General features: G+C 43.7%; 1 protein-coding gene across 17 annotated transcripts in view; it reads right to left on the bottom strand.

The window, feature by feature from the left end:
* The window catches only part of LOC123019945 (guanine nucleotide-binding protein G(t) subunit alpha-3), a 141408-nt gene that overhangs the window by 26266 nt on the left and 92004 nt on the right, over positions 1 to 23138 (bottom strand). For 3 of the 17 annotated variants that reach the window (XM_044423168.1, XM_044423152.1, XM_044423156.1), the window contains one exon: positions 21307 to 21681. The exons of 7 other annotated variants lie outside the window; for them this stretch is intronic. Coding sequence is in view for 6 of the 10 variants with exons in the window: in XM_044423152.1 (XP_044279087.1) it covers positions 21605 to 21681 (77 nt within the window). In the remaining 4 variants the exon portion in view is untranslated. Of the gene's footprint in view, positions 1 to 14147; positions 17353 to 21306; positions 22404 to 23138 lie in introns of those variants that run through there. 7 more of the 17 variants (XM_044423172.1, XM_044423155.1, XM_044423165.1 and 4 more) reach the window with 5 other exon arrangements.

The raw sequence follows: 23138 nt of genomic DNA, 5'->3' as shown, positions 1-23138 counted from the left end.
CATGGGCTGGAAGGGGTGCAAGACGTCCACACTCCAGGCTGGCTTGCCAGCTCTGCCTCCAGAGTTGCTCATCCTGTTTTCTACATCCCCGATTCCTGCACCCTTTCTCTGCGGACTTGATTCTGTGGGGATGAGAATGTTCCCACCATTGCTCAGCAGGCCTCTTTGCTCTTGATGATGTTCTTTACTTGCTGTGTGCTACGTGCCCATGTCTGTTTTCTATGGGTAAAAAGGTGAATTCGTTGTGTTTGCTGGCTGCTAGCAGCCCAAGACTCTTACTGTGTGCACTCAGGACAGCAATAATACATCTTGCAGGGCCTTTCCCTAATCTCTTTAAGGGGAAACACTTCAGATTATGCCTGACCTTTTCTCTGCAAGAATTCCAGCATTCATTCTTTGTCATTCATTTTTATCTCATTCAAACAGGCTAGACCTGGTCATTTGGTCACTCTGGCTGAACTCCAGCTTGAACTCCCATGACCTGCATGCCTGTCTTTGTAGCGGTGGTGTTAATTATATACCCAAATTACAGTGGCATCAAAATAGCTGTCAAAGTTAATATTTGGTTCACTGGGGGAGTGGGGAAACTGGCTTGGGGTTAAATCAAGGTTTAGTCTAACTTCCTGATCCATACAGTCCAATTCTATACATGATTACTCAGATTGGCTAGGTCATATAGCAAAAAGAGAAAAAAAAGTATGCTAAGGAAGAGCAGTGGTGCAAAATGAAAAGGTTTCAGGGGTATTTTTTGAAAACAACGCCTACATGTTCATTTCTCATATATAGGGTTGTTCTGAATGTTTTTTCTGACTCAAATGGTATATTCCTAATTAAAATGATAATAGTATCTATGCATATCATTCTGAGAACTTCAGTTATTAGAGTGACTAAAAATGAATAATCATCTCTCAAAGTGTGTTAAGTTCTACTCTAGTCTCAGTCTCCTGTGCCATTCTGTCTTAAAACATGACACACTTTAACCATCTGCCACGGTGCCGATTCCATGCGTCATTCTTTATTATGCTCTTGGTTTGGATGCCTTATTTTTGTGCTCTTATCTTGTATTGTGTTCGTTCTTGGCTCGAGTGCAGTCACTTAAGAAGTCTCAAAATAGCCTTTTGGAAAGTCAAGACATACTTAGACACACACCATGTTTATTTCTTTTTCATATGATATTCTGTGTAGCCAAACAATTTCACAGCAGTTGCCCTGAAACTCGAGGAGCTTTTTGAAAAACAGGCCAGAGGAACTATTATCCCCCAAATGTTCTTCTGTTATCCGCAGTTAATTTTAGCATTCTTATGTCAACAGAATCAGTCTGGTCAGTAGAGTTTGTCCAGTATGCAATGAATGGCATTTTTATGTAAAGATTTCTCTTCGTGTATATCCGATGAGAAACAATGGCTGAGCAAATTAACCCATACAGACATCACAGGAAGTTCTTCTCTAACGATCCAATCCTATGTATGGTTTAGACAGAAAAAAACCTCTAAACTCCAAGCATTCCCAGCCTGTTGTAGGTCATTGTCCTATCTAAAAATGCAATAATTTCACTCTAAATCAGTTAAAATGGAAGAAAATGAGTTCTCTCAAATAAACCTAATCAACTCTTTCCACCTCTTTGAATATATGGCATTTGGGAGCAGACCCCAGGACATGCTGGATTTTAGCAAACAAAGCAAAATCAAAGCACCACCACAAAAATATTAGGCAATCAGTCACAGGGCTCCCTCTGGCCCTTATTCTTCATGGTGATATAGAGAAATAGTGATTGAGGAGGGTGTCATTTCCTCAGCCGAAGCTGCCAAAGTTAGAGCAAACAATGCACTGGGGAGGAGGAATCTTTTTGAACTAGACCTGTGCTATGAAAGGAGCTTCAAATATAGCTGGAGACTTTGAAGCCAGGTCTTGCAAGGGGCATCAGGAATTCCAGTGAAGTCCCACCCTGAATTTTATATTTTATGATGTTGCTCCTGGGGCAGGACTGAGCAACTTGTGGTCATCCACCTGTTTTGGACTACATCCTCCCATCATCCTTCATCACTGGTTACTTGGGCTAGGGCTAAGGGAAGTTATAGACCAAATATCTGGAGGACTACACGTTTTCCACCATGAAGATGGCTTCTTCTGCAAAGCATCATGCGTCAAAGCTGTGTATTTGTTGCTTTGCAGATGGGTAAATGAAAATCGGGATAAGTTAAAAGATAGGAGTCCTACTGAATGAGTCCCAAAGCCTGCTAGTCCAGCATTCTGTTCCCACAGCTGCCAACCAGGTACCTGTGGGAAGCTCACAAGCAAGGCAGAAGTGCAAAACACCCTCTTGTTCTTGTTTCCCAGCAACTGGTACTGAGAGGCACACTGCCTTTGATGCTGACGGTAATGCATAGTCATCATGACTACTAGGTTTCATTGATTTGTTCTCTGTGAATCTGACTTATCTCGCTTAAAAACCATTCAAATTGGCAGCCATCACAGCATCTTCTGACATTTATTTCCATATCTTCAGTACAGAATTGGTACCTGTTTTTATCAGTCCTGAATCTCCCACCACTCAGCTTCATGGGATGGACTTCGCATTGTGACTGTAGGATGCTTTGCTTCCTCTTTCACAATGCTAGAGGGAAATCTACTTCGTATCCCAACTATATGTACTTTAATACACCTCTGTCACACCTCCTGCTTATTCACCTTTTTCTGTGCTTGGACCCTGGTTGTGGGAGGAAAGCAGGGAAGGGCCATATAAAATACCCCATTCCTAACCAGAAATGCTCTCCTGAAAATGCCCCGACCTCACACTGCTCTTACAAGATGCACATACCTCATAACATAGCAACTCTGGGTAAATGCTTCCATGGCTCAAACTTTTTGAAATTTATTCCCCCAACTCACTAGCTCTGTTCAAGCCTAGTGGTTTGTGTCTTTAGGAAATTTCTTCCTAAGAAGAAATCCTGGCTGATTCTACAGAGCCAAAAGGCAAAGAGCAGTGAGGCGAAGGAGGTGAGGTGAGAGGGGAAGGAGACACGAAAGAGATCACAAACTCAGTCGTTACTGCAGTAAACAGCATAGTACACCTGAGTATCTCAGACCTCCCAGATACCTTGCTTGGCACTCATCAGGGTGCTCTGCCCCACCTGCATTTTTTAAAAACGTCCCAGAAGCTAGGACTGTTGGGAAATAGGTTCTGTGGATGCATAAAATGGCGAGTTTAGAGGAGGAGTTTGGTATATTCATGTTCCACCCCCACTTCCACCTTATTGCCGCTCTTTTGGCTACTTTGACATGACAGTCAAGACACTTGAGCACAGCTTCTCGAATTGCCCAAGGTGTCCACAGCCCAAAAAAGTGGTCCATACACTTTGCATTTGCACTTTTGTGCCCTTAATTTGTAACTTGGCTCAAGTTCCAAAATTATGTTTAGACTGGACCTCAATTTCAAATAAAACAAATAAGCAAAGTTACAATTGGGTGTACTTCTCATTCTCTCTCTTTCTCTCTCTCTATACACAATCTCTCTCTTTTCTATGAAATAAGAATAGTTTTAGTTTTTCTATTGCAACTATTTTAAAGAGATTCTAAAAAGCCTTGGAGTATTATGAAATGCCTGCAAAAATATTAATCTTCAAATGTCACTTAATGGAAAAAGTGAAGTCATTTTAAAAGACCAAAGTCACTGTAGTAGTACAAAGAAGGCACGGGAAACTGAGGGGATAAGACTCAAACCCTGAACTTGTCAAAGACTTTTGCACATGTTTCACCCCACTAAATCTTCTCCTCCTTACCTCTGGAAGGGGACAGATTTGGGCTCAGCTCAGTATAACAAAACAGTGAATGGTCACTGAAAAATCAGAGACTGTCATAATTTCCAGCAATCTGATGCCTCAAAGTGAGCCCAGTGATTTTTTTTTTAACATGGTCCCTCATTGCAGTGGTTCCAATCTCTCTTACAGCCTCAGCTACATGCAAAGAGTTGTAAAGAAAAACTAAAGAGAACACACAAAAAAATCTGCCTATTTATTACATGCTCTACATTTCAGAGAAACATCTCCTTTAGGGCTGCCTAGAAATAGCAAAATATACAAGTTCAATATTTTCTTACATAAAAACCATAAAGCACAAGTCATGGACTGAATCTACATCTACATTTAAAAAGAATCCCTGTTACAAAGAACATAAAGCAACCCACTGTATTAAAAAGAAAGGGAAACAATCCTAACCAAAGCAAAAGCTTTTTAACTGCACTACTTTCATCCGCTTGAATCCATTAAAGCATGACTGTGAAAAGTCCGTCGGCGTTCCCTATAGCTCACTCCTACAGGTTCATGTAATCAATAACTTGAGCTGTTCTCAAAAACTTCTTAGGGAATATCACTAATTACTGTCAGTAAATCAAACCAGGGGCCAAACTTCAGCTTTATAGGTCAGTGGCTTTATCACGGTGCTCCAGAGTATTCTGGAGTCTTCAGAAGCTAAGCTGTAATGGAAAACCAGCTCCCCCAAAGACTTCTTACTTTGGCTTGAGCTAAGCAAGCTCTCTAGTGATGCCCCAGAATCCTTTGCAGTATGCATGGCTTCTTGAGAAGAGTGAGATTTTCTTCAGCAAATATATTGCCCATTAAAAGAAATCAAAAAATGCCTGCCCTGTGAATAGTAATGGATGAGCTTCTCCTCGTCATCTGAATTTGGATCTGGGCTTGGCAAATCAAACCAGTTCTTTTCTCCTCCCACCCATATGAAAGAATAACTTAAATAATGTATTTTATTATAAAAATAATGTTCTTTTCATAACATTTGGACCTTGTTGTCGTCCTGATGACAGTGAGAGCATGGCAGGGGCCAAACACCTTTCCCCTCCTGCTCCCTGTTCTTCCCCAGCTTGCAGACCCCTGAGCCCGTCATCCTCTCCTCTCATTTTTGCCTGAGGGGGCGGCAAGGTCATGCAGGGGGGCCCATCATTTCTCCCTTGGCACTTTGCAGGCTGCATCAGCAGCCTTGAGACTTCTTGTTTCCCAGGCAATGAATGTTCACATGATAGCCTCAGGGACCCCGGGAAATGCCTTTCCCAGCCTTTCTGATGCCGTGGCAGTGTGTGCATCCCACCTGGCAGTTATGGGAACTTTGGTACAGAATGCCATTCCATTTGCAGTGCAGCCCAGCTGGACCAGTTTGTCCTCTGAGCCAGGTAAACATCACCTTGGTTGCCATTACAAGCTACAATATTCAACAGCAAACATAATCGAAGTAAATGCTTTGCTTTAATTTTTTTTTTTAAAAACCCAGTATCAGAATTTTGTTCAAACTGTATCAGCATAAATATGCATCAGCATCTAGGCTTTTCAGTACTTCTTGTCTTTTTTTTCCTTTTTTACCTCTAGGCACTGCTTTGCTATTACAAAAATGGTCAAGAAAACCACCCCTGTGGATATTATACAGCCTTATCAACGTTGCTTTGTGAGACATTGTGAGCCTTTTCTATTGATGAGATTTAACAAAGCCCCGTACTTTGAAATGGCAATGATAAACTTTACTGGGATGATTAAAGTACCTCTAATTCCACCAAATCGCTTTAGAGCAGCCTTCACCTTTGGCTGACACAGTTCTGAAATATTTATATGGTCTGGGATTTCTATCCTAAGTGCTTGCAAGTATAAAACATCTTAGCTGAGGGTATGGTTTCTTTAGGAAATAGGTCATTTAATTCTAAATTGAACATTGCTCTCAGAAGCTCTGCTATGAATAACTCTCGCTGCCCCGCTGTTTACACACCATAGATAAATATTTGAGTGGAGGAAACACTTTGCCTCTTTGCCACAAGACAGGCCTAGTAGAGGATTCCCAGGAATCTTTTCAGTGGCATTAAATTAGCGTTATTAAAAGGAAAGGCTGCAGTCATGGACGACAGATGCACATTTGTACGCACAGTGATGAGGACCACACTTTCTGCTACTCCTTAAAAGGTGCCTCGATGGGGTAAATGCATGTCAGATCTCCAAATCTGGGCATTTCCATATTCGTGAAGTGCATCTGGTTGGTCAGGATTCTATCCTATGCTTTTGTTCACAGGCAACCTTCCCCATCAGGAATGGCTGCAAGATGCAAAAGGGGGCAGCTGCGAGCAGGCACACTGACCCAGCAACCACCCTTCTGCCCTACTCACTGCTTCCGGTGGGGGCACGCGCAGAAATGGGGTGCTGGCATGTGTGTGTGCTCAGATGGAATTCCCAGGCGCACGTGAGAGATGGAGGGCTCTGGTGGGAATGGCGGCTCAGACCTGGAGGAGGGGGAGTGGATGGCTGAACCAGCCGTGGCTCAGAGTTCTCACTCTGATATTGGAGTTGTTGAGACTAGCGAGGCCCCAGTGGCCCAAACCCTCCCAGCGAACCAGCCCGAGCCAGCTCTGGATCAAAGCACTTCAAGGAGAACCACTGAGCCCCCTCCGACTCCTAATTGTGGGAAAGAAGCCAGCAGAGAACAGCCTGGAGAGGGGTTTTCGGGAGGAGAAACTGACATCCCAGGAGACGTGGACGCAAGGGCCTGTCGACACACCTGCTGGCTAGACCAATCAGGGGCTCAATGGGAAGAACGTTGGCGTGCCCGCTTCCATAGCGCATCCCCCTCCGAGACGGGCCCTGAAGGGTTCATAAGCAAAGCTTTGGGTGCAGGGGGGCAGAGTGAGGGGTCAACATTTCACCTGGTGTGCATGTTTTGAGGCTTGTGAATACACTGATTTCTGTATGGAATAAAGGCTCTTCCAATGATTGCTGAAGTGCCCATCTCATTTGGGAGGGGATGCCTAGCTCACAACAGGTGCATGGAGTAGGTGTGCGCCTGCCACCTTTCCTGGTGGCAACCTTCCTCCTTGCTCACTGCTGCTCGCAGCTGTGGAACAACGGCGTTGCTTGCGCAGCACATGGGGCTTGATTCCTGGCGAATGCTGGGCACTTGGATGCCAGGATGCTGTCATGTGGACTGGAGTCCAGGAAGTTAAAACCAGGGAATCAGATGGCTTTTCTGCACGCAATGGATCCCTTGCACATTCCCAGTCGGTTGTTGTGCAAACAGTCCATGTGCACTTGACAAAGGATTGGATACACCACGGGTTGTTGGTCCTCCCCTGGCCCTTTATTCTTTCTATGAGCAGCCCAGGGAATACTGTAGCAGCGCCATCCCTCTCCCTGCCATGACTGGGAAGTGGTTTTGGTTCACCGCAGCTGTTTGCCCCCTTCCCCTATCCCCAAAAACAGCTAAACTAAGTTTGATCATCACTGCTTTGGTTTATCTGAGCGAAGGTCAAAGCATGAGCTAAAGAGAAAGCCGAAAGTGCGAGTGATCTTTGCTCATGAAAAGGGGATGCTGTAATGTACACACAGCACATGGTAAGATACTCGACTCTTTTCACAGTGGCAGTCCTTACTGTGGTGCTCATTTTGCACCTTTGCCCAAGACTTGGGAAAGTGCAAAAGCACACCCCCTCTTTTCTTGGGAAAAATGCTGTCAAAACAATAGGGGTTCTTGGACTGGGACATATACAGTCACATGGCCCAGCACCTCCCATTGCTTTCTCAAAATCTCATTTTAAAGTGTATGCAGCTGGCTTGCAACATGGTCATATATTATTATCACCATTACATTGCTTTTATAGCCCACTATACATCCTTCAGATTGGGTAGGAATATACACATACATGCACTCTCTCTCTCCATACACACTCACATACATGATTTTTATTTTATTTTTTTTTTAAGAACTGAGAGTGGTTTACATCATTCTCTTCCTCCTCTCAGTCTTAGCCACACAATTACAACCCAGTAAGGAAGGTTGGTAGTCTGTGAATGGCCCCAGTCCCCCAGTTGACTTCATGGCTGAGCACGGACTAGAACCCGACTTCCTGAGCCTCAGACCTGTGTACTTAACCACTACACTGCACTGGCTCTCCAAATATGTATCTTCCAAATTGCCCTAGTATGAAGAAGGCAGTTAGTATCCTTTCTTTTTTAGTGAAACTGGGAAAAATGTTTTTCTTTTTCTTTGCATACTTGTTTGAAAATCCTTCAAGGATGCATCACAGGTAAAGGGACTAGCATCATTCACTGCATAACACGAAGCAGGTTTGGGTGTTAAACCTCTCTCTGCCTCCCTGCTTTACAACAGCAGACAAATCCCCTGGCTGCTTCCCATCCAGTTGTATAAGGGTGAAAGCACTGTACAAAACAGAAGGACCATGGGATGAGTGGAGTGGGGGGAGGAAAAGCTTTCAAACCTGCTGTGCCGGGTCAGGGATGCCCAAGAGGTCCTCTGCCAAGGAATTTGTGGTGTGCTCATGATTCCCCACTCGTGGAAGTTTGCAAGTATTATTTATTTATTTCGTTAAAACATTTCTATGCTGCCCCATTCGCTGAAGCATCGGGGCGGCTCACAACATCCTCCTCTTCCCCCCAAAAATCTGTCCCAGATTTTCCATCCAATTTCAAATATTTTTAAATAGCAAGGATGTCATGATATTTTCCTGGATGATGTATGATTCCCTGCGAAGCCTTCTGCAAAGTCTAAACTCCACTCTACACCATAGTAAAGCAATACCCAAAAACATGTAAAAAGGAGCAAAGAACCTCCCAGGGTGCGGGGAACCTCATGTAAAACGGTGTTCCTCCTCCTGCAAGGAAAGCTGAAGCAGCAGGCTGGGTAAGGTGCCAGGTTAAATGCTTCCTGTACAGAAGCTCTAAAATAACCAAGGAGGAAAAGAACACCTGCGTACCTACCTGCATCAGGTAGGGTGAGGCAGAAGCCTTGGACAGCTGATTGCAAGTGCCATGGGAAGGCTGATGCGTGCCTTCTCGGGAGTAAATCCCACCAATTCAATAGGTCTTATTCCAATGTAAGTGCAACCTACGGCTCACCCGGTGCAGATCTACTCAGAAGTAATTCCCTCTGTGCTCAATGGCCTTCACTCCTGGACAAGTAACTGGTGTGTTCTTAGGTAATTTTACTGCTAGGGACAGAGAGAGATGCATGTAGACAAAGGGGTTTGACCAGCCTTGGGTACTCTATCTCACGACACGGGCCATTTGATGCTTTACTGCAGGCAGCAAAATGTCTTGGCAAGTGATTCTTGAGTAATTGAACCCAAATGTTCTAGTGTATTTAATGCAGCAAGAGGAAGAAACAACAGCCATCTTTTTTTAAAAAAAAATCTCTCTTTCCAAAACTGAAAAGGTAATAGAAACACACAGCTATACAAAAAAAGAATTCCTTTCTAAACAAATGTCAGTACTGCAAGCCATTTACAGCTACTTTCTCTGTGGCTAGACCAACAATTGTTCTTGTATTTTAATGTAATTTGATTCCTTGCCACCACCTTCATTTCTATCCCGAGGCAATGATACATTTGATTTTCCATTCTATATTCATGAGTTCACTTTATGGACATCATCATTTCTATGCCTCAATGTCTGGGAAGAAGTGCCCCCAGGACAGGCATATTTTCATGTCTGAATTTGATACTTGCTTCTTTTCTTAGATGGGAGAAGTGCCAGAATTCCTCACACTAGACCTTCAAATCCTCATGTATTCCTGGCTTCACTTGAATCTGTCCTGGTGAGATGTATAATTTGAACCATACGGGCTCATGAAAGGATGGGATGGTGCCCATGGACTTGTCTTGAAGAGGTTAATTGATCTTCAGAGAGGGGTCCTCAGTGACACGTTCTATATCCACCTGTCCTGAGGATGTGGCTTTTCCATCATTCTCAGACTGTGGTGATGATTCCACTGAAGTGTCTCCTGCTCTCCTCCTCTGCAGAGGAGCAACAGATTGTAGAATTAGCCATGGTGGGACTTCCAGGTACAAGAAAGTCACTTGAAGGAAAGGACCTGGCAGACATCATAAGGCTTCAGAGGATTCCAGTTGTTTGTTGAGACAACATCTTCTAATAGTTCAGCTAGCCCAGTGTGTGCTAGGAGCAGGATTCTGATTGCTGCTCAGCAGCACCTGAAGTGGCTACACCAGGGTCCCTTACCTTGACCTGACTTGTCCTACCTTGATCTACCTTGAGCTGATTTTGAGCTGATTCACTTGACTGGGCTTGATGTACTGTAACTTGTCTAACTTGTCCTACCACCTTGAAAGTTCATAAAGTTCAGCCACTTTATGGACTGGAGATGACATTAACCTCAATCTATTCAACTTGGCTTGCTCCAAATTCTGATGAGATGGAATATTTGGCATCTTCATCCTTTGGAATTGGGATGGATAAGTAGGATCAACAATGGGAAAAAACCCACTAACCTCTACAACATGCCCTTTGCTCCACCCATCGGTTCAATATTTTGTGCACATGCCTGGTAATTGCAAGTCCAGCACCTCTCTTTTTCTAGTGGTTAGCATTCAAGATTGCGTGAGGGCAGTCAATTTTTAGCCCGATCTCCAAACATTACAAGGAGGAAAATAAATGAAGGGTCTTACATGTAAGGGATGTATTGAGGAGTGGCATGTTCTAACCATGGGTTTGCAATTGGTTCAACTTCTTTCATTCTAAAACTTGGCGTGATTGAAATGCCCTTTGACTATCACAGGGGTAATATGGGCATATCTTAGCCAATGTTGCATTCCGCGGTGCTGCTGTGAGGCTGTGAGTGCTGCAGATTCAACCCTCATGATAATCAATCACCATCCCCATTCTGGCTGAGTGATGGCTGAATGGGAAAAACACACGTTTAGGCCTCCTCACATGGTGTTGACCCTTTCAGCACTATGACATCCGCATAGGATGGACCTAGGAGAACACAGTTCTCACACCACTGCTGTAATGTATGATCCATTTCAAGCAGCAAAGTTGTTTCATGACTGTGCTTTCTACATGAACAAAACATTCCAGATTTCTGCTTTCCAGACACCTCTTTACTATATTACTTCTTCATGCATTGGTGAAGTCCATCAACCAGAGGGACCTATTGCTATCATCAGCCTTCACCAGCTGTGTGGCCTCTGTATGTTTCAGACTGCAGCTCCCAACTGTCCTCATCACTGGCCATAATGGTTGGGTTGGGAGCTAATGTCTAAAGCACCTGGAGAGAACACAGTCGGGGAAAGTTGGTTTACACACTCATTCTAATCTGGAATCATGTTGACTTTGAGTCAATAGAAGCTTCCTTGGCTGGAGCCTCTATTGGACTGTGACTTCTGGACACATGTAGCACAGAGGTATTTGAGGATTCAGACCTATTGTCAAGGTGTTGGTGTGATTATTAAAGAAAACATCATACCTGTGGAAAAACACAATTGTCTTGCAAAGTGTGGAGCCACTACACTCAGTGAGCTGTAGGGTGAACAGCTGACGGAGTCTGGAGCTCATGTCTATTACATCCTGATCCCAAGCATATTTTCTCAGAGGTTCCAGTGATTTCAGAAACATTTTGATCCAAGGAAGTACCTCAAGGATAGCATGCTGGAGTTGTATCTCTTCATTGTAATTTTGTTTAAGAACATCCATAGATGGTGTAAAAAACCATAGGACTGAAGTAAGTTAGGGGTGGCTTCTGTAGACTCTAAATCAAGAGGACAGAATCTCAAGTGCAGGGGCCCAATCTGGTCCTCCTGAGGTCCAAACCTGGGGTTCTTCTGGTAGACAATCTCATTTACAACCAACAACCAATCATTTGGTGGTTTCCTGGGTGTTGTGAAGATTTTTCCCTATTTTAAAGATAGAAATGCTTCTCCTAAGGCTTATAGTCTTCTCTCTGGGCAGTTTACAAAAAATTTAGCTAAAATGATATTTCTGGTGCTTCCCCCCCGGCCAAGTTTTTGTCTGTACCCTACTGGAATTCAGCTTAAGGAGGTTCTCTGAAATTCAGCCTTCGAGTTGAAAGAAATTCTGCACCCAGAGCTAAATAAAAGCAATTCCTTAAGATATCATTTTGACCATGTTTCTATGAGAAAAAATCCTCTTTCCCAAAAGGAAGTATTTTGAGCAGCTCTGAATCTTCTTTTAGGCAATGAGTTTGCTTTGCAAAACCAAGTATCTCATTCCAGGAACAGTGGACATGATCGAAAATCTATTTCCAGCAAAGCAAGAGATGTGGGACATACGTGGCTGGAATTCTGCAGCCAATTGATTACACTCCAGTGATGATCTGTACATAAATGCATCCAAGCAGATATTGTGCTCCTTCTATAAAACATGCAAATGTACCTTTGTACAGCCAATTTGCTTTGCTGATGTTTTAAGCTGGAGAGGCGTCTGCCTGCTTTCAAGTGACAGCAGGTAGGAGAACACAGGGCAGTCAAGCCCCCTTCTTCTTCGTGGTCTCTATGCATCACACATATGGGCTCTGTGCCTGTGTGGAGCCTGTTGTCGGGTAGAAAGAGAGAAATTCCCCAGCTAGCTGTTCTGGCGGGAGCCCTGCCTTCCTCCCCAAAGGCAGGGCTCCCTCCATTTTGTCCAGTTCATTTTTGACCGCTGCCTTTGTTGTCTTGGGTTCATTCCTCCCTAGCTCTCCTCACAATCTAAATATCTTTTACCTCAGCCTTAGCTGATAAAACTTGACTTTCTCTCACTTTTCAACCTTACTAAATTTTATCTAATCTTTTTATATATATTCAGTGTGTGTGTGTGCTTGTGTGTGAGACTTACTATTAATGTCCTTTCCCTCATACAACTGCCTTTCTAACTCTGCTCCCAGTCTTTCTTCCACCCTCAACTGCTTTATTCTACTCTGCCATGTCATTCAAGGCTCACACATCACTGGTCACATGGCAGTTGTGACAGCACATGGTAAGATGCTTTAGCTCACTCTGAGTTCCTCCTGAAGCCAGATTCATACCAATAGGTGGTCAAGCTTCTCAACTGATCCTGGTAGTACACGAAGAAGCCATGTGGATGATGTGGATCCACAATGTTGCATCTGGGTATACAATAAAATTGCCCTAAAGATTTGCTTGAAAAAGCTTGCATCTTAAATTGGGACTGGACGTACTGTATCCTGGTAACCAGATCCATGGGTATGTCAGAGGAACAGGGTTTCTGATGACGGAACTCCTCCAGCCCTGGATCTCATTGTAGTTCTATCTCTTTCACGTTGGCCATTTGAGTGCTCCCAGGGGAAGGTTAGAAGGCAGGGTGAGCAGTTGGTTGCAGAGTGGAAAAAGAAATGTGCTCAAAGGCATCTCCCAGAGGAAAGTCAGTCTAGCTAGTGGTAGACATGGACTTGCTGCATCATGCCAAGGAATCAGGGAGGGTTCCTTCCTCACCCTACCTGGGGAGGCCTGGGAGTGAAGCTCAAGCTTTTTTGCATACAAAGATTCTGCTCTGCCTCTGGGCTGTGACCTTTCCCTGTCATCCTAGGGCTCTGCCCCAGAAGCAATTAGCCTGCATAACCAAATAAATGCTCAGCTGGCCAAAGAGCATCCTCATAAATCACAGTGAGGATTAAGAAAAGAGTAATGTGGGCTTGTATAAAACTCATAGTGCATAAAAACAACAGACAAAATCCTTCCTTATTCATAAAAACCCCACCTTGCTTCTTTGGAAATCCTGATCTTAATATTTTAAGTTATCACTGGTGATGCCACATGGATAGCTCCATCATGGGGCAGGGGGGTGGGCTTAAACTTGGAAGGGCTAAGAAGGAATGAAGGGCTCCAAAAAATGAAAAGTAGGTGCAAGAATGATAAATTCATTTCCAAATATTACTTCAGGCAAAATTCAGTAGTAGCATTTGTGGGAGTGAGAATCAAACCTTCACCCATATGAACCTGACTGTACATTAACATCAGCAAGCAGGACCCTTCTCATATACCCTCCTGTGAAAGCAATCAAATAGTTGACCATGCCTAAGGTGGCCTTTTCCACAGTGGCCCCATAGCTCTGGAAGTTGTCCTCAGGAGTCTATCAAGCTTCAGCACTGCAGGCTTTAAAGAAGGTCCTGAAAACATAGTATTTTACTCTGCTCTTCTCCTAATATCATGGCTTTCATTTATTGTATTTTATATCATTCCATTTTCATGTCCTCTACTCCTGTCTACCCTCTTGGCAGGACTTCTACCCAGCAAATATACATATACATATATATATATATATATATATATATATATATATATATATATAAATAAAGCAATATCTATCTATATATAAAGTCAGCACAGGAAGCCCAATTAAAATTGGGACCTTAGCTTGGAGCCTTATAAGATCCTGAGAGAGCCTTGTGGGTCTACTCTAGAGTAAAAACAGACACACTGGACATTTTAAAAGTAATGTCTACTCAGCCCACAAATGCATAAGAGACAAGTAAACCCACTACTAAAGTATTCATTTATTCTAATTGTGCTGCTGCTACTGCTGCTGCTTCTACTACATTTATATCCTGCCCTTTTTCCTCTTGCAAAGAAACCAAGGCAGCTTACAAAATATTCTTGGAGCATTCAAGTGTGTGTGTGTCTCCCTTATGTTCTATGAAAATATTTTTCTGACTTTTTCTGCTTTTTGAAACCACTAATTGGTTCTCATTCAGGCTAAGAACTATAACCAAACATTTGTCTGTTACAAGCCTCTTTAATGCACCCTGTCTGTTCATAGCAAGAACACTGACAATCCTCTGTAATTGGGTTGAACCATTTATAATTAGTGTATTTTGTCTGAAGACCTTCTGGCATGTCCTTATAAAGATCTATCATGGAATTCAAAACAAACTGAATCATAAGATGCCTTAATTAAATGGAACGCAGAGGGAGAAAGATTTAAAATGAAATCTAGCCATGATGGACTCGACCCAAAAATAGCCCATATAAATGCTATTGCCTCAGAGCAAAGATGTTTTCAAAATAGGGCAAGAACACATTTTTGGTGTTAATTAATGGAGTAAAAAGGGTGCTTACAAAAATGTACCACTGTTACATTTTAGCAATGACTTCATGATACATCAATTAAAAGTTGCTCTCTAAGAATATGCTTTTCCTTTATGTCTTTTAAAATCTTGTTTGTTTGTTTTATTTTGACATATATCCTCCACTTCTTCTCCTCTTGCAAGGAAGCCGAGGCAGCTTACATACATAGCCTTCTTTTATCCTTGCTGCAGCCATTCACTGAACACGTCCTGGAGGACTGAAGGAAAGCCTGCATGCACACAGGTCTTCTGCTAAACCAACCAATATGATCTTCAGCTTTGGGAAGGAGGGAGGAACTAGTTCCAGGATTAGAGGACCAAGCCTTATTATCTTTTCACAATGGCCTCCGAGAGCTACCCCTTGCTTGGCAGTTTTACTTAGGTCTGCCACAGGTCCTTTTTTACAAGATCCATCTGGCCTGAGCCCAGTTTGAAGGCAAAGAACCACTCAAGGAAGAGCTGAAGCCTTGAACTTGCTCATGCACAGCACCTGGACAGCAGCCCCAGCAAGGCCCTTGGGTGAACTTCTCACAGTTGTCCACACTATGGCAAAATGCCCCGTTGTACGAAAATTGTAGCAAGTGGTTCTGCTATTTCTAATGCAGCAGCCTGTGAGACCTGCTAAAGAGAATATATCACCACTGGGCCTTGGTGATAGGCTGTGGCAACTGCAGCTCTGGAAAAGATAGATCGTCCGTGCACTGTGTTGGAAGCTTTATCCCGTTATTTGTGGCATTTGGTTATTGTTTCTCTAGCTCCTAGGCTTCTCAGTGGGCATTTGGTGTGTTTCGTAAGAAGCCACCTGTTTCCCTGCCAGAGCTTTGGCAGGTGGTTCACATCACCATGTACAGGAGCTGGGAATGAAGGGTGGAAGAGAGAGCATTCTCACTTCTCAGGCCCCTTGGTTCTGGCACGCTGCTTTGGCATTTCCCTGGGGAGTCTGCAAAATGTTCCAATGCTTTTGGTTCCTGAACTACTGATTTTGCATCTTCTCATACACCAGGCAGTTGGTGCCTGGCAGGCCTTCATCAGAGTCCCAGGAAAGTTAAGTGAGTGGATTGGGCGGTAGCACGAGGCTGAAAGGATCCGCGATGGTCTTTAGCTTTGGTTAAAATCTGAGCTGGATGAAAACTTGCAGGCCGATTGATGCTAGCCAGAAAGGGGCCGATTTTCTTGCATGCTGATGCAAGCCTTGTCGTAGCCATTGTGAGGAAATGAGTACCTCTACTAGAGTGGCATGTCTTGACATTGCACCATGAAATTCTTTGCTCTTGCTATTCAGAATGAACTTGGGAATCGTGTACATAATCTCAGTCAAGAGCTTGGGGAGGAACGCTGTAAAACAGCTCATGCAAACATCAGTGCAGGACTGGGAAATACATGTGGGACTGCCAACTTTTAAAGCAGCTCCTAAATCGTCTGTCTTTCTTTCTTTCTTTCTTTCTTTCTTTCTTTCTTTCTTTCTTTCTTTCTTTATTACACTTATATCCTGCTCTTCTTTCTCTTGCAAGCAACTCAAGGTGGCTTACAGAGTTTTCCTCCTCTTGATGTTATCCTCAGAACAACTCTGGGAGGGTGGGGATTCCAAGAATCAGTGCCTTGCCCTAACTCACCCAGTGAGCGTCTTGGCTGAAGGGGGACTACCTGGATCTCCCGAGTCCCAGTCTAACCACTAATGAACTGTTAATGGCTTGTCTGTCTCAGGCTCTGGACCTGTTTTAACCTACCACTTTACCGAGGCTTCTGCTTCCGGATTGAAGGGTGAAGATTGGCTGCTTTGCCCATTTTTTTCCAGGGAGTTTCCACCACATTACTTTCTGTATGTTCCATTACACAGCCACTAGGTGGTGCTGTGATATAATGGAATAGCAAAAATACACAGCAATTAGTAGCATGTTCTAGTGTGCTATCCCTTTAATATCTCATTATTCTTATTCTAGACGAAGGGTGCAGAACTGCTGAGAATGTATGGGAGAACCCCAGGAGGACAATAGTCATATAAAGAACCCATAAACTACCATGGGTGGAACTCCAACAGCAGAAGAAATTCCTCATGTAGAGAAGCCCTAAAGGTGCAATCCAATGCAAGTTTAGACCCCCTCCCAAAAGGGGGGGGGGTACAACTTGCTGGGGCATGCAGGGATCTGTAGGCCCTTTTCTGTCTAAAGTTGCACAGATTGTGTTCTGAGTGTACTTTCTTTTTTTTACAAATCTTGCAGCTTAGCTACAAGATGTGAAAAAGTCACCTCCTGATTTCCATGGAGCAAATTACAATTAAAGACACAAGAGCAGGCAACATTGACTTTTCTAGTCAGTTGGCAGCATTAACATAGACCTAGATTAACCTGCAGAAAGACCTTTCTCCCCCTAATATGCAATAAGCAGATGACTGTTGACATGCTGAAAACGGAGGCAGCATCTTGACCCAAACAACTTGTAGCTTTGCCAGACAGGCCAATGTATTGCCAGCCTCTTTCTCTACAAAATAAAAAAAATTAGAAGAGCTAGAATGGTCTCTACAGAGTAAACAGTGGCACCTTCAAGGAATAAAATCCACTGGAGCAATGAAGCCTGGGGGTGACTCACTCTGCTTTCAGCAAAGCAACAAACAAAACACTCTCTTAAAAGCCTGCCTTTGCCATGCAGAGAGCTGCTTCAGAGATAAATGAGGAAAGGAAATGAAATGGCATGTTTTAAAAATAGCAAGTGCTCCACAGTTCTCCAGTGAAGGGTTCAAGGTATGTGAGGGGAAGGGGGGCAGAGAGAGAACGAGACTGAGAAAGAAAGAGAGAATGAGACATTGCAAGCAAAGGAAGTACTAGTATTAGGAAAAGCAACATTCCTGGCCTGCATCTGTGGGAAATCCAAAGCAGGGAGCTAGAGGCAGCCTTGCAAGATCTACTTGAATAAAAACAGTCAGACAAGAACGTCTGTGTCTGCTTTCCCCAATCTGGTGCCCTCCAGATGCATTGGACTGCAACTCCCATCATTCCCAGCCACCTTGCAGCACATCCAGGCAGCTGCAGGTGGGGGCAGCCTTCTCTGTGTAATTCAGTTTGCAAAGCAAGAGTACATGTTGGAGATCACTTAACAATTATTCTCCACAGATGCAAATAGGCGGGTGACCAAAGCTAAAAAAGATCCCAGTTTAGTGCTTTGCTTCCTTGTGAGTTCATGGCTGGGATGAAAGCCAAGCCGGTGATTTTCAGATCCTCACATGCAGTCTTTCGGCCACAATGGTCTTGGAAGCTGCAGACTATGCCCTCAGGGGTAGTTTCTGGCAAAGTTCTCCAGAGCCAGGCTTGGAAAAGAACTTCAGAGGCTTGTAAAAAGACACCTAACATTCATTTCTGCCTCAGATCAAAATCTGAGCTTCGGATGAATGGAGCAATCCATCCTTCTATTTTCTCCAGCTCTTCCTGTCCTGAAAGGTTCTGCCTACTGGACCCCTTTCCATACCCGGGAAGTGATGGTGCAGAAGAGGAGAGGTGATTTTCTCCCTGTCCTCTCAATTCCTCCAAGTAGAAGCAGCACCTTGGGGTGCAAGAATTAGTGAGGGTTCCAGGGCCAATGTGGCAGGGCAGGAGGATTCAAAATGCTCCCCCACCCCATCTTCCACGGCATGGCTTTGCAAGACTTGACTGCACCAGCTAACTACAAGTTGAACACTTAGGTGGAAGTTCCATGGTAGTCAACAAAATCCACTTCTGAGTAAACATGCACAGGATTGGGCTATATGATGCCCCCCTCTGTAAGTCCAGATACCTAAATAGAACACTATAAAGTAAATCAACAGCTCATCTCATCTCAAAGGCCACCCTCCAATTTGAGAACATAAAGATGGGCTCTTTATTATAGGTTGGCGACAACAACAGAAACCCTTGGCTATATTTAAGGCAACCCTTCACAATGTTTTGAGTCCCAAGCTGTATCTCATGAATGTTTCTGGGCGAGCTGTTTCCAACTGCACATGCTATAATTTTGGTGGCTGCAACAAATGATACGTTACACTGACGAATGAGTTGGGGACAAAAGATCTGTTGCAGATGGTTTGTATTTTTCCTCACAGTGACTCAACATGGAAAACAAGCTAGCTGGCCCTGTGGCATGCCCCCAGCTGCAGTTTCATGTGCGCTTGCAGGAGGGGAAAAGATACACACTCACAACAATGGTGTGTACCCTCCATTGCAGTGCAGGTCCGGAGTGCAACATCTCCAGATCACCCTCTGAGCTTGTGTCCTTTGAGTAAGAGAAGCAGCATATCCTTTATTGAAGGACTTCCTGAGATGGAGAATTTACCTCCAGTTTGCTCTCAGGTCCTGGCTGTCTCCTGTGCTCATTGATTCTGGCAGGATTTGGGCAGAGAGATCAGTTTCTGAACTTGTGAGTTGCCAATGACTGACATATCCACACTACTTGGCCTCCCTAAGCCTCCCTAAGCCATGTTTTGCCCTAGGAAAATTTATCCTGCCCTTTCCAATAAACGGCTCAGGATGGCTTACAATTCATTAAAATCGCAATATAATAATACAATAATTAAAACAATACATAATAGGCCAACATAAAGAAACACTTTCATAAAACTAAGGAAAAGGAAGAAAGGAAGAAAAAAGAAAAGAAAATTAAAAGATGTCCCTGCAGTATCTGGAGAGGATGCATCTGAACACTGAATCCTGTGTAATTTTACTCACCAGTAGCCAGATAGCTCCCTGGTCACACAGCTAATGGAGGCTTAAAGAAGATCCTTATGCAGAATAGATGGATCTTGAAATAGAGGCAGCTGGGAAGGGGCGAGGTCAAACCTTGCCTCTGGGCATGGGGTAGCCCAATCCAACTCAGGTCTCCACTTTCTTTCTTGTCAGTCAAGAAAAAGTACAGGGTGGCTACTATCTATTGAATATAATGTGCAGTTTGATCCTGAGAATATAAAACTGAAATTGCTGTATCACATAGGTGGCCTCAGGGAGTAATTCTGAATTCAGTTTGAAAAACTGGTTTTAGAGAGTAGAATAAAAGAAATCAACTTGTGAGATGCCATTCTAAAACATGAGCTTCAGTCAACCTTGCAAGTCTTCCATCGGAGAAACATGATCCGTATCATATAAACAATATTTCATTCCATCACAAGCTGCTGTAATCTGAATGCCATCACATTTTGCTAAGGGCCATGCATATGTATTCAGTTTTGGTAGCCCTAGCAAGAGGGTTGACACAGTTCTGTTTGACCGAATCTTCCATTTCAATCCTAAAAAATCGGAGGTGAAACTAAATATGCTAAACACAAGTGACACCTGCCTTGCTATAATTATGGGGGCCTAAAAATATCACTATGGGAAATGCTTCTGGTTGCTTTGGTACTTAATGGCACTTTGTGGGCGGCGTGTCCATTGCGGTCCTTTGCTACTTCCCTGTCACCTTTCTTGGATCTGAAGCCCCCACTCCTCCCCCAGCAGGGATGGAACCAGCTCACTTCTGTTCCTGCCCAGCCTGTCCAAATCTATGCCACTTCTCTCCACAGCTCCACTGGCCATTGTTCCTGCTCCTGTCATCAGGGCAGGAATTTGGGATGATCAGCAGGATGGTCCCAAACAGAGAAAGGATGGCTTATCATATTCTGAAATAGGTGAAAGAATACCCATTCTCGCATAAAATGGAGATAGGAGACCATTAAATCCAGGGTATAACATTACAAAACTACACCACTTATTCCAGGGCCTGAGAATGGAGCTCTAGCTAGAGCAGAAGATCTGTCTACAGGGGCAGAAGATCTGTCTGCAGAGGCAGCATGACCACCACATCTGATATGGAGCTTTACTCCCTTGCCTGCCCTGGCCAACGTACTCTATAGGCTTTTTAACAGAGAGGCCCTGAGCAAAAGCGCAGTTCCTTGGGCATAGCTCAGTGGTAGAGAGCACCAGGCCTGCACCTAGATGGTCCCTGCTTCAACCATTGGCATCTTCAGGAAGGTGAAAAAGCTGTTGCTTGAAATCCCCTGCATTAGTGTTAATGATGCTGGACCAACTGGGCTGTGCTCTGATTCAGGGCAAGGCAACCTGTGCCTTTTTCGTAAGAGCATCATAGTTCTGTTTTTTTAAACAATTTTTTGTTTGCAAAATTGGTTTATGACCACTGAAGCACTCACAGATATTTTTAAGATAGTAAGTGGTATATCAAGCAAGCACATACATTGGTCTTTTGTCCCCAGTAGTGGATTGTTCAGAATTGGGGGAATTTATCACTTCTTTGTGTACATTCACAAACAACACCCCCCCCCCGCAATTACACACACACACTCCTGCACACAAGAGCAGCAGCATGGAGCATAATCTTCATGGATTAGTATCAGTATGACTGCAATCCTAGGTGTAGTTTCCTGGGAGTAAGCACCGTGATACCTGCTACGCTTACTTAACAAAAAGATCTTCCGTCAACTAGAATGCAACCATTCGCTTTTAATTAGAACTGCAAATGAACTTGCCAAAAAAGGGCTACCAGTTACAATGCTAGCATGAAATGAGAACCCCATCAAAGAAAATTCAACTCCGCTTGATGATTTTCCTTGTTCTCTAACTTCTTCTTTACTCTGTCAGCGACCTTAGTTGAGCTTGAATGCCTCATCATTGCTTTATTCACTTGCTGGAACAAGAAGGATCCATCAGTTCACGTGGTGCTTCATATGATGACAACTTCGAGCCTGTTCTGAAAATATTCTGGAGCTGCTGTCCCCGCATCAGCACTCGATTACGCTGCCTGACCCTAGCCATGTTGTTTTCTTAGAATGCAGGCTTCTTGGAGACAAACTATTAACTTCAAAAATGAAGCTGCTGTAAGCTACTATGTGATCATGAGGTCGAACAGGATATAAATGTTACTTTAAATGCTGATTTTTAAATATCGATGAGAAGCCCTCCCACAGTGGCTGACAGGAAATAAACACCAAGCTATGATATACCTTTTGTATAAAGCAATAATTTAAAAAAGCAATTAAAGTAACTTTCAATAAAACCCAGCAGTCCTGAAAAATTACCTAACGCACACATAAATAAATGAATCCCATTTTGTTCACCCAACAATGTTGTGGTGATAGACTGGGCTGAATGATGGTGATTGATCCAAGGGCAAACAGTAAGTTTCAGGGCTAAGATGGAGCTGGATGTGGGTCTCTGGAGTTCAGATCCCACATTCTAGTTCTCAGTGATTCGAATGTATTACATTCCCAAAGCTGTTTAGGAGGAAGATGGGGAAACTGGCACAGAAAGGGATCTTTCTCTTGATTACACGGAGCAAGCCAGTTGTTCTGGCACTGGTTAAAAGGGTTATTATTTAATCCACTCAGCTGAGTTCACAGTGATGCTCTGCAAAAGCCTGAGCTTGTTCTGCTGCGTATTGACAACAAAGAGGTGCTTCCTGCTTGCCACAGCATGATGGAGGCCTTGGGCTGCCACTGTGCTCTGCTGGACATTAACATGACATCAAAGAAGAGCATCAAAAGCCTCCGAAATCACAGCACCAGATGTAAACACTGAGGTCTTGTGAGGAAAAAAAAAAGAATGAGGAAATATTTTCATGCTGGGGTATCAGAAAAGCTTCCAAAAAGTTGCAAGACTTTATGTTTTATCATACTCGAGGTTTATAGGAATGGGCTGAAAACACTTATACAGAATCAGACCCACAGTCCATCTGGCCTTCCATTGTTGACACTGACTGGCAGCTGCTCTCCAGGTACTCAGGTGCTCCCATCTGGAGATGCCAGTGATCAAAACAGGGACCTTCAGCATGTGAAGCAGGCACTCTCTAAGCAAGAAACATCCCCACAAAAGAGCACACCAGAATCAAAGATAGTCTATGTCGGTATAGGTGTGTTTCAGACTTTTATATATGGAATTTAGGTGCACACACAGTGGATGTGTAGCACATCTACAGACCTTTTTGCTTGCTCGCTTGCTTGCTCGCTCGCTTCCTTCCTTCCTTCCTTCCTTCCTTCCTTCCTTCCTTCCTTCCTTCCTTCCTGCTTTCTTTCTTGTTCCCATTCCCATTGGACAGGTTCACAGGTTCCAGACCTCAAGCAGTTTGATTTAAAGTCTTGGTGTTCTTCTTGGCCCAGGAGTTGCAGGCATTAAAAGCACCCTGGCAACGCACATTTTCTGTCTTACAGGTTGCTGGACTGAATCCCCAATAAGGTGATATTTTGGTTTTGTAACAATCATTACTTAAATTCCCAGAGTCCAGCTGAAGTCCTTTTAGGGCTGTGATGTTCTCTTGTT

The sequence above is a fragment of the Varanus komodoensis genome, unplaced genomic scaffold (assembly GCF_004798865.1).
Source record: "Varanus komodoensis strain SLA01 unplaced genomic scaffold, ASM479886v1 scaffold13_3, whole genome shotgun sequence".
Classification (NCBI taxonomy): Eukaryota; Metazoa; Chordata; class Lepidosauria; order Squamata; family Varanidae; genus Varanus; species Varanus komodoensis.
The sequence above is the reverse complement of the archived record's forward strand: the minus strand, read 5'-3'. Positions and strand labels throughout refer to the sequence as shown.